Here is a 12915-nt window from a genome sequence, read left to right on the forward strand (position 1 = left end):
TAGACGCATAGTACATTTTGTGCCAGTAAGATTGTGGGGTTATTAGATAAGCATAACCTAGCTTATCATGATTAATATAGTCTTCACCCCAAAACAGTGGGCTTTAATGGTAACTAAAAGAATACAACAGATTTGATGTGCTGGTATTGGCCTAGTCTTTTTTTTCCTTCCTTATGGAAATATTTATTATACACAGCTTCTATAAGCTAATATTCATTACAAGGTGATTAGAGTCAATTCCATACATCAAAGTACTTTTCTTTGAATTATAGTCTTTTGTCAAGACATTTTGATATACTTCTATAAGATGTCCTTTCATCTGCCAACAGTAGAACTGCCAATTCATTCTTGCATTTATTCTTTTATTCAACAAACTTTTTTGAATGCCCATTATTTGCCAGGTGCTAAGACTAGGAAGATGTTCGAGGCACTCTAGATAGTTTGGTGGAAGTGGCAGAAGGTAAGCAGGGCTAAAAACTATAAGGCACTTTGTTCTTCTGAAGTCTGGGTGCTTCACTGGTTTCATACATGATACATACCTGTTTCATTTTAAAATAGTTAAACTACATTTAAAATTTAACTTCACAAGTACCATATCCAAGGTGACATAGATCAGATTTTGCCACTGCTGAGACCACCAACATATTACCTTAGAAGTTAGAAGTTTCTTTACCATAGCTAGTATAGAAACTGTTTAAGAAATAAAGTGCCATCTAAAAGTTTAATTCTTGGGCTTCCCTGGTGGCACAGTGGTTGAGAGTCGGCCTGCCGATGCAGGGGACTCGGGCTCGTGCCCCGGTCCGGGAGGATCCCACATGCCGTGGATCGGCTGGGCCCGTGAGCCATGGACGCTGAGCCTGCGCGTCTGGAGCCTTTGCTCCGCAGCGGGAGAGGCCACCGCAGTGAGAGGCCTGCGTACCGCAAAAAAAAAAAAAAAAAAAAAAAAAGTTTAATTCTTGACATATATACACCATCAAATGTAAAATAGATAGCTAGTGGGAAGCAGCTGCATAGCACAGGGAAAGCAGCTTGGTGCTTTGTGACTACCTAGAGGGGTGGGATAGGGAGAGTGGGAGGGAGACGCAAGAGGGAAGGGATATGGGGATATATGTATACATATAGCTGATTCACTTTGTTATACAGCAGAAACTAACACAACACTGTAAGGCAATTATACTTCAATAAAGATGTTTAAAAATAAATAAATAATTGTTTAAAAAGTTTAATTCTCCCAATTATCATAGAAGAAAAAATTTTTTATCACATTATCAGGTAGTTTCCAGCAGCTATATTTTACAAATTAAAAAATTAAAAGCTGAATTCTGTTTCTGGTCTTCATTATAAGAATCTGAGTATCTTTTGCAAAGGCAGTGCAGATGAGTTAGGAGACAGCAAGGTTCCCTTTTGATTCTTCTTCCCATCACTTTCTGCCTTTTCATTCTAGGGGTTCTTCAGCAAGCGCCTGAAAGGCTCCATCAAGAGGACCAAAAGCCAATCAAAGCTTGACCGAAACACGAGCTTTCGGCTTCCCTCCCTTCGCAATACAGATGACAGGTAGGAGTTCACTTGCTTAAAACAAAGAAAGAAATTTTACAGTGCATTTTGGTCTTCATTAACTTTGCATCAATGATAGTTGGAAAGATCCGATACAAAATTTACTTTTTTGTCTTGCTCATATTGAGGCAAGGTACAAAATATTGGCTTAAATATCCAACCAGTTTAAAAATCTTACAATATTGGAGACTGTGTGGATACCTAAGAACTAATTTAAGAATCGGTTGTGCTGTTTCTGTCGAATCAAGATCTAGTGGTCAGAGGTGTATCTTTCTTTTGTAGGATGACCATAAGGGATGACGATGGCTATAGCTAACATTTTTTGAGCACTGTACTAAGTGCTTTATATTCATTTTCTTGTTTAATCTTAATAATAACCCTGTAAGAGAAATATTAATATTATCACCATTTTATAGATGACAAGTCTGAGGAACAGAGAAGTTAAGTAATATTGCCCAAGGTTATACTGCTTAGTAAATAGCAAAAATGGTATTTAAACTTGAGCAATTTGGCTCTAAGAGTCCATGGTCTTCACTGCTGCATTGTTCATTGTGTATAGTATATGGACTCAGCCTCATTAATTTGCAGTCACATCTAGAAGATATGTATGAAAAGGAAGCCTGGATTTCAATAATTAGGACTACCAGCTTAAGCAAACCTCAAATGCATGGCTTGCTAAGGATAACAACCCTCTAAAATGATTGAATGTATGCTAGGACACATTTGTAATACTTCACGTCTCTACAATGTTCAAAATTTAGGAAATGGTACTTGTTGTTTCTTGACACATCATCACCATCACCAGTATTTATTGAGTGCTTACTCTGTGCCAAGTATTTTTAATGTAGTATCTTATGTAATATAGCCCTAGATACTATTATTATCCTCATTTTACAGATAACGAACTAAGGCAAAAGAGATTGAGAAATTTGCCCATGGTCACACAGCTAAGAGTAGAGCTTTGATTTAAACTCATGTCTGCCTTTCATAATTATACTCTTATTTATACTTGGGTGTATGTTTGTTTTTTTTTTACTTTTGGTAATAAGTCCATTATTTCCAGTTATCTGCATAACAAACAGAAATATAGATTATAATCTCTATAATGGCAGATTATAGATTTGCCAGGCAGAGAATTACTCTCGTTTTATATGTGAAGTAACTTGTCCCCCATACTGAGTTGATAAGAGGCTACTGCTTTATCAGCTCTTCTTATCCCTGAACCACGTTAGAGGTGTTCTGTGAAATTTGCAAGTATGTTCAATTTGCAGTGTAATTGTATTGTTAAATATGTCTTTTGTACCTTTTTGTTTTAAGGTAATCATTAAAAAAAGATCTTTTATTCTCATATTTTTCCCTTAGATTTTACTCTATAGCACAGGGAACTATATATATATAACTGAATCACTTTGTTGTACAGCAGAAGTTAACACATTGTAAATCAACTATACATCAATTTTTTAAAATTACTTTTATCATTCACACAACCATTTACATTTTATCAGTATGATGGATGAATAGTAATAATAAACACATATACAGTATGTACTATGTGCCATACACTGTTCTAAGCACTTTACATAAATGAAGTCATTTAATCAACACAACAACCCAGGTTACAGTCATGACCTCATTTTGAAGATGAGAAAACTGAAACAGAGAAATTAGTAAATTGCACAAGTTCACACAGCTTAGAAGATGGCAGTACTGCGGTTCCAATCCAAGAATTCTAGCTCTTAAGTCTACATTTTTTAATTTATCCTATATTGCCTCTCACAAAAAAGGCAGGTGGGGAGCATTTCTTTGTTTTAATTTGTAGTTACCTAATGCCTGCTAAGTTGAACATCTTTTCACAAGTTTTCTTCTTCTATGACTTGATTATTCATCCCTTTGCCATTTTCTGTTGAGCTATTTGTCCTTTTTGTTATGCTTTGAAGTAGTGCTTATTATTACTAGGGATTGTAAGCCACTATTATGCACATTGTTAAAATTTTCTTCCAGTCTGTTTCTTGTGTTTTTAAATCATGTCTCTGAATTATATAGAAGTTTTAGATTTTCATTTGGTCCAACATGTCAGTCTTTTTCATTGTTGGCTTACCTGACCAAATTTGACCAGAACACTGAACTCAAGAAGCCAGGGATCTCTTTCTCATTAAATTTCTCATTATGATGCTGTTCAAATCACTATATCTTACTTCTTCAGGAGGAGGAAATATTCTGCCTGGGGTATTAGGAGGATAATGAAGTAGTGATCATGATATTTTGAATTCTTCAGGCTTTTTGATAACAACAAACCTTATCTGCACTCATTACATTTTAAAAAGATAAAATTATCCTCATGAGGTCTGAGTTACTGCTTTCAGATGGCAGAAAAACAGTTGTAAATGAGTTAATTTCATCTAAAGAAGGTTTACTACATATGATAAGTAAGCTTTTCTGTGCAAAAGAACATAGGGTATTTTAACATGCAGACTTAATTGATCAAAAAGACCCTCCAGGTTTGTCTAGCCCAGTGATCTGCAAGTTGTAGACTCTGCTCTAAGGCCCTGATGGAATTTGGTACCAATGTTGCTTTGGGGATCAATTTATGATGATGCTTAAACTCAGAATTTCCTTTGTGAAGTTGTGGGGCATAGGCATAAGGAGTAAAACTTTGCCAAATAATATTTTTAAGAACCAAATTTCTTGATACACAGTAACATATCTAATTGTGACAGTTATGTACAGACTAGAAAGCCATTTGCTACCAGGGAATATAGAGTAACTAAAGACACAGCCCCAACCTCAAGGTGTCCAGTAGAAGAAGTAAATACTCAGGAAGAAATGGTATAGGGGAGGTGAGATTACTTCTTGTTAGGTGGACCAAGAAAGACCTTAGAGGGCAGTGGCCTGTGAGTTGAACCTTAAAAAAGCAGGTATAATTTGAACTGAGAAACAGACACATGGAGAGAGCATTCCTCAGAATGGAAATAATGAGCAAAAGAAGAAAACAGGAAACTACAGAGCTTGAAAAGAAATACTGAGTAGTTCATGGTATATAAAGGAGTGAGGTAGGAAATGATTGGAAAGGTAAAGTTCCAATTTTTACATTGATAGGTAAAAAACTTTGTGTGTTTTTGTCTTAAAAATGACTCAGTATAAGAAACAGAAATATGAACTCCATCTTTGATGAAGAAACTAGGATAAATTTGAATGATAGATTACTTAAAACTAGAGGAAGATCAGGGCTTCCCTGGTGGCGCAGTGGTTGAGAGTCCGCCTGCCGATGCAGGGGACACAGGTTCGTGCCCCAGTCCAGGAGGATCCCACATGCCGCAGAGCGGCTGGGCCCGTGAGCCATAGCCACTGAGCCTGCGCGTCCGGAGCCTGTGCTCCGCAATGGGAGAGGCCACAACAGTGAGAGGCCCGCGTACCACAAAAAAAAAAAAAAATTAGAGGAAGATGAGACGTAGTTGCCTGCAGAAGGAAATTCTGAAAAAAAGTCTATCGCTTAATGATTCAGATCAGTTGCTAATTAACAGATACTCAAAACGGTAATGGCTTAAACAAAGTAAAGTTATATTTTCTTCACCTATAAGAAGTCTGAGGGTGGGCAGTCTAGGACTAAGGGTTCAGGGCTCTTTGTGGGCTTTTTCCTCTGCCATTCTCAAGGTCTTCAAGGATCTCTTTAGGAACACAAGTTAGCTACTGGAGCTCCAGCCATAGCATCCATGTTTCAGGTACCAGAAAAGAGGGGCCCATAAAAGGACACCTGTCTTCCAACCAAGTTATCTCCCTTTAGAGCAATTTCCCTGAAACCTCACCCAGTGGCTTCTCATTGTCACTTTTATCTGCAAGAGAGACTGGGAAATGTTATACATGGGTACGTTGTTGCCCCCAATAACACAAGAGTCTGTTATTAAGGAAGGAGGAAAAGATGGGCATTAGGAAGACAGCTAGCATCTCTAACAGAAGAAAGAGGTTGATTTACCCACTCACCCCCAGAACTCTGGAAAGATTCAGCTCCCACCCAGCTCTAGCAGGCCAGCAGCCAGGCGTACATTCATCACACAGCAAATTTGAGAAACTGAACCAGATAAAAAGACCTACAGATACCAACATTTATGTTCCTACGTTACAATGTCAGCTGGTAATTCTACTCCTAAGTATATCCAAGAGAAGTGAAAAACGTATGTCCCCACAAAAATTTGTAACATGAATGTTCGTAAACATTGTTTATAGTAGCCCCAAAGTGGTAATGACCCAAATGTCCATCAACTGATGAATAGATATACAAAACATGATATATCCATGCAACGCTGTATCATTCAGTCATAAAAAGGAATGAAGTACTGATACATGCTACAACATGGACAAACCTTGAAAACTTTATACAAAGTGGAAGAAGCCAATCACAAAACACCATATAATGTACAATTCCATTTATGTGAAATATCCAGAATAGGCAAATCTATGGAGACAGTAGATTAATGGTTGCCAGAGGCTGGGGATATAGAGCAGGGGAAAGTGATGAATGAAGAATGACTGCTAATGGACATGAAGTTTCTTTTTGGAGTGATGAAATGTTTTAAGCTTAGACTGTGGTGATAATTGTACAACTCTGAATATACTGAAAATGGTACACTTTAAATGGGTAGATTTTATGGTATGTTAATTATATCTCAATAAAGATGTTAATTTTTTTTTAAAAAACAACAGCTGGCCAGGAAGTACTCTGCAGTGAAACTCACTAATCTGTAAGCTCTATTCCAGCACACAAAGCTTCCATTGAGTTCTTTAGTGCTTTAATCTTAAATATAAACAGATGGCCAAGAATCTCCAGATATTTGAGGAAATTCTTCAACATGAAAGGCAGAGAGAAAAACAAATAAATAGGAGAGAGAAAAAAGAACCCGGAAGAAACAGAGACAATGCATAGAGCCAAAAACAACTTCAAAGCATAATAAATATTTTCAAAAGATAAGATAGTGCATCTATGAAACAATAAGATGCTATAAGAAAAGGAACCTCAAAGAAACAAGAAAGAGAGCTTGGAAATTGAAATATAAAAGCTTAAGTCAAGTCAATCTCCCAGAAAGTAGAACAGAAAATGAGAAAATCAATCCAGAAGGTTCTAGTAAAAGAAAAGTTTTATTAGAAAACTTTAGAGAGGAAATTGTCAAAGAAATAATACAAGAAAATTTCCCAAAACAAGAAAATATAAATATCCAGATTGGAAAGGCCACCAAATTCCCAATACAGTGAATGAAAAATGACAAAAGACTTTCCAACACACACACACACACACACACACACACACCCCAATTCACATCATCATGAAAGAACACACCACCAAGGCTTTAAAAAAAAATCTTAAAAGCTTCTAGAAAGAAAAAATAGGTTACATACAAAGGAGGTATGAAAGGATTGCATTGGAATTCTCAATAGAATATTGAAAATCAAAAGTCAGTGGAGCAGTGTTTTCAAAATTCTGAGTGGAGGTTATTTTCAACGCAGTATTCCATACACAGGACAGTCCTTGAATGTCAGATGAGGAGTGTGGATTTTATTGTATAAGCAATGGGGGGTCTTTAAACATTTTTGAGCACGGAAGTGACCTAATCAGAATTGTGCCAATTATAGATTAATCCAACAATGGAATTTCAAATGACTTGGTTTACAGAGACTAAGTTTGGGAGACCGATTAGAAAAAAAAAAAAAAAGCTATTGTAGGAAATAAGAAAGACTCTAAAGAGGGTAGTTGGCAGTGGGAATGAAGAGTCAGTGACAAGATAGGAGAAGCATTTTAGAGGCAAAATCAATAGGATGTCACAAAATCATCATTGTTCCAAAGCCATCTAATCAGATAAAAGCCAGTAAAGTGATTTCCTAGAATCAATATTGGCAGCATTTTCACATTAAAGCCATGTCATGTGGAAGGGTGTTGGGACAGCAGAAGACTCTGCCTTATTTCTGCCTTATATTGAAATGCACTTTGAAAAGTTTGAAAAACTAGGAAATACTGAAAACCCGTGGTTATACAGGATTGTCAGGCATTCCAGGATTTCGAATGCCTGTCAGGTTGCCAACCTTACTCTGGAAGTGCTACTTAAATTTACCAAGTCTTGAGGTAAAGATAAGCACATGGAATAGAATTTTCTCAACTCCTTCAAACGTCCTTCAAGTAAAAACCTTTGCAGTAATGTCTTCGATTCTGAGGCTCACTGACAAAGCATGGTTTTAAAGTAGTCCGCTTATTCTTTGTCAGGAGGATACCTAAGAATAAGTGTAGTGTTCATTTGTAGGGTGTATATACTCAGCTTCTTGAGTTTCTCCTAATTAGAACTAATTTTTTAACTCTCTTTTTTTTTAATTTGTATACTCACAAGAAGTTGTAGAGTCTTGCAAGCACTTCCCGCAATAGTGATATCTTATAACTGTAGTGTAATATCAAAACCAGGTAATTGACATTGGTACAATACTGTTAACTAGACTACAGATTTTATTTTTCACCAATTTTTATGTGCACTCATTTGTGTGTGTTTATAATTCTATGCAATTTAATCCTATGTATAGATTTGTGTAACCACCACCACAGTCAAGATACAGAATTATTCCATTACCAGAAAAGAATCCCTCTGCTACTCTTTACAGTCATACCCACCTCCCCACACCCATCCCTGTCCCCTAGCAACCACTTTTTGTTTTCTACCTCTATGGTTTTGTTATTTCAAGAATGTTATATAAATGGAATCATATAGTGTATAACCATTTAAGATTGGCTTTTTCTTTCACTAAATAAAATGCCCTTGAAATCCCTCCAAATTGTTGCATCTGTCAATAGTGTGTTTCTTGTTATTGCTGAGTAGTATTCCATTTTATGGATGTATCAAAATTTGTTAACCAATCACCTACTGGAGAACACTGGTTTCTGATTTTTAGCTATTAGGAATAAACTGCTGTGAACAGTTGTGTACACATAAGTTTTCACTTCTCTGCAGTAAATACGCAAGCGTGCAATTGCTGGGTTGTATGATAAGTACTTGTTTAGGTTTAGAGGAAACGGCCAAACTATTTTCCAGAGTACCTGTACAATTTTACATTCCCACCAGCAATCTTTATGGGTTTTGTGTGTGTGTGTGTGTGTATGTCCCAAGACATTTTCACCTGTTTTCTTTTAGAAGTTTTAATGATTTTTAGCTTTTATATTTAGGTCTATGATCCATGTAGCTAATCCATGGTTACTCTAAATCAAAGGTGTTGACTCCGAGCCTATTGGTGTTCACTTCGAGATAGTAATCAAAACTTCATACTTAGCCCAACCAAGCCAATTGCAGACAGTCTGCTTTTGGAGAAGGGAGTATTATAAACTACTTACTTCTCTCTTCGCATCTACTCTTCGCATCCAGCTTAACTACCCGTGGTTTTAGGTGCCCTCCAGATTTGGGGCAAGGGGAGAGACAGAAAGGAGGGGAAAGGTAATAAGAAAAGTTTTAGTACTATCTTAGCCTTCCATAATGCTCTCTGAGTCTGGCAGATGTTTAAAGCTGACTCTTCTATCATGAGGTACTTTGAAGAATTCTTCAGAAGTGTCTCATCTTTGAGGAACTCTCATCTATGGTTCTTTTGAGTTTCCTGGGTACATTTCTATTCTAGGTGTTCACTTGCAACTCCTTCCACAGTTTCTAGGAAGGAATTTTTGCTGTCTAGTCTTCACCCTTCCAGTCCTCTGGTCTACAGGAAATATTCACACATCCTTTGCCCTGACAAACCTCTAGGAGTGCAGCCTAATCCAAAAGTATCAACTTGGGCTGTGCTACCAACAGTTAGTCATTTCTCATCCTCTAGATTTCCCAGATAAAATCAAACTCCACCTTGTAGGCATTCCCTACCAATATCCCTTGTGTGTGTTGGGGGGAGGGGGGGATGGGAGGGATGAGCCTCACAGCTTTCTCCAAAAATTATCTCTCACAAAATCCTTTCCCTTCTCCATACTGTCACCACTTTTTATAGTCCTGCTCTGACTGAAAGGTTCAAGGTAATGGAATAGGTTCCAAACATTTCCTTTGTAGATTCTACAGTTTGGTACTTCACTGCAGCATGCACCTGTTTTACCTTAGAGTCTCAATTTGAAACTTCAATTTTAATATCTCATCACATATGTATATAATACTTTTACTAATCTATAGTCTTGAGCATAACATACAAAATGGAACATGGCTCTGTCCATTCCCTAACTCTCAGCATTGTCTCCTACCACTCCTACCAGAAGTCCATCATTTACTTACTAAACTGTTTCATATTTCTCTACTTTTAATCTTGCTGCCCTCTCTATCCCAAATACCATATCCTATTCCTACACCGTGTCCTTTGATATGCAGCAGTACCCAAGTCAGGAGTCATATGCTCCCTGACTTCTTTTCCTTGTTCTTCCTGTGCATCATTCTAGACTAAGCATCTGCCCCATATACCCTACCCATCCATGGCCAACTGTATACACCTTATTATAGGACTGACTGCTTTCTATTGAATTTATTTTTTCATGTTTCTGCTTACTGCAGCAGATGGGAAGCTCCACAAGTGTACAATCTTTGTATCCCCACCCCCTACCACCTGCCTGTCCTATTAAGGAACTTAATTTCTTGGCCTGAAACAAAAGGGAAGAATCCAAACAAATTCCAGATAATAGAGGTGAAGAATCTCCTTCACTCTGGTGTACTTGGATAGAATGACAACTTCTCAGAAATTATTGGATTCCAGGCCATTAATTAATCAATACAGCCTAGCTGTATTGATTAATTGAAACTAGATTATAGTTTCCCTTACCAGTGTTTACTGATATGGACCAGTTAAGGAGCCCTTAGTTTTGTGAACTAAAATACAATTGAAGTTTCTAATTATGTCATGATAGCATTTTAAATTCATTAGAATGCTTTATCTTAATAGAAAAAAATTATTTCCATACATTTATACCTTCTATCTTCATATTCTTCCAGCAAGGAATATATTTGAGAATAGCTATCCTAACCTAATAGTTTACATAAAATGAACTAATGCTTGTCATATCACTTTGAAAAACTATGTTTGCAATGATAGTCCCATTTGTATGGTACTGTAGTTTATGAGATATTTGTAAAATCATAGATGATTGTGTTTGATTTTCACAATAACTGTGGGAGGTATAGGAACAGAAATCATTATCCACATTTTACAAATGAGATAACTAAGGTTTAGAAGGAATAAATTATTTGTTCCACATCACATGGCTAGTGAGTGATTTGAGCTGACATGAATACGTAGGGCTTTTGAGTCCAAGTTGATTGCCTTTTCCATTATCCTCTTTGTTGCATGTGTTGATAGGAAGCCTAACCTGCTGAGAAAATGATTGAGAAAGAAGGAAAGATCAAACGGAAAAGTCATGCATACACATATATATACACACAAACATATTCAAACAACTTTTTTTTTTTTTTCCCGTACGCGGGCCTCTCACTGTTGTGGCCTCTCCCATTGCGGAGCACAGGCTCCGGACACGCAGGCTCAGCGACCATGGCTCACGGGGCCAGCCACTCCGCGGCATGTGGGATCTTCCCGGACTGGGGCACGAACCCGTGTCCCCTGCAACAGCAGGCGGACTCTCAACCACTGTGCCACCAGGGAAGCCCCAAACAACAACTCTTAATAAGAGTAGAATACTATGCAGTAATAATCAGTGAGTCAATTTATGGTCATTATATTTTCACGATTTGGTAAAATATAAAGCAAACTCCCTACTATGCTCCTATCATCTTCCCTTCCCTCCAAATCCAAGTGGTTTGGATGAAAAATTAAAATAGAATCAGTAAAAGAAAATATAGCTGGATTTCTTATGCTCGTGGAATGGAAGAACCTTTTCTAAGCATAAACTGGGGAAAATAATTACAAATATGACAGAAAAAGTACTAATTTACTTAATTTATGTAATATTTATCAATACATATCAGTTGTTAAACAATTAGAAAAATGGTTTAAGAACATGAAATAACAGTTCATAATTCACAGAAAAGAGAACTGAGATTGCCAATATACATGTTTAAATGTTCTCAACCTCATAACTAAAGAAATTCATACTAAAGCAATAGTATAGAAATGAAATACCCTTTTTTACCAATTATACTGGCAAAGATGTTTGAAGTGTAGCCATATCTCATTTTGGTGATAGTGTATAGAAACATGCACTATTGGTAGGACTTTAAATTGATGCCATCTATTATGGAGGATAAATTAGCAATATCAAAACTTTAAATGTATGTGCCCTTTGATCTAGCAGTTTCACACCTGGAAATTTAAAGCATGAATACGTGCACATGTGCTTCAAGGTATATGTACTAAGATACTTTTTGAACCTTGGTGGTGATCACCAAAAAAAAAGAGAAAAGAAAAGAGACTTAGATGGTCATCAAGGATTGGTTAAACTTCTATAGACCCATATAAGGGAATTCAGAGTGATCATTAAAAAGCGGCAATTTATATCTATATGTTCCAGTGTAGACAAAATTCCAAAATATACTCTTAAGGAAAAAAAGTATGGTAGAATCTCATTTGTATGTGTATACATACATACACACACACACATACACACACATATATGTATATGTATAATATTTGGTTGTCTGTGTACAAAAAATTTCTGGAGGGGTCACAAAAATCATTAATAGTATTTTCCGTAGGAGATTGAGGGAGGTACCCTTATTTTTCACCTTCTGTCCTTCTGAGCTCTTGGCATTTATTACCGAAAGCATTTATTACTTTATTATTTAAGGGGAAAAAATAATTAGAGAATACCTCCTTCAACCCCATTTCAACCTCATGCCTCCCTGTAGCTGTTTCCCAGTTGTCACCCCTTCACCATCAGACTTTATGAGTTAGTCTCCACTTTCTCATATCCCATTCATTTTCTCAACTGTCTGGAGTCTCATTTTTGTCCTCGTCATTTCACTGAAACTGCTACAGTTATCTCCAATTATCTCTCAGTTCATATACCCAGTGGCTACTGTTAATATTTTAACACACTCTATCTTCTACAGTAATGGACAACCATCCTTTTAAGAGTTCTCTTCCCTGGGCTTTTATGATACTTGAGTCTCCTGGTTTTCCTTCTGTCTTTCAGATTCTTCAGTCTCTTCTGTCAGTTTTGTAGATTTAAATGTTAGCATTTCTCAGTCTGCATGTTCTATTTCAGTATTCACATTGTCTTAGTCTGTTGAGACCACAGTAATAAAACATCATAGACTAGATAGCTTATAATCAACAGAAATTTATTTCTCACAGTCCTGGAGGCTAGGAAGTCCAAGATCAAGGTTCTGGCAGATTCAGTGTGTGGTAGGAACCTGCTTCTTGGTT

The 12915-nt window shown here is 36.8% G+C and overlaps 1 protein-coding gene across 5 annotated transcripts in view; it reads left to right on the plus strand.

Annotated features, from left to right (window-relative positions):
- RASAL2 (RAS protein activator like 2) overlaps nucleotides 1-12915 on the plus strand; it is a 387616-nt gene that overhangs the window by 326391 nt on the left and 48310 nt on the right. For all 5 annotated transcript variants that reach the window (XM_060034530.2, XM_060034515.1, XM_060034522.1 and 2 more), the window contains exon 5: nucleotides 1445-1554. In XM_060034530.2, the coding sequence (XP_059890513.1) occupies nucleotides 1445-1554 (110 nt within the window). The remainder of the gene's footprint in view (nucleotides 1-1444; nucleotides 1555-12915) is intronic.

This window comes from Delphinus delphis, chromosome 1 (genome assembly GCF_949987515.2).
Source record: "Delphinus delphis chromosome 1, mDelDel1.2, whole genome shotgun sequence".
Classification (NCBI taxonomy): Eukaryota; Metazoa; Chordata; class Mammalia; order Artiodactyla; family Delphinidae; genus Delphinus; species Delphinus delphis.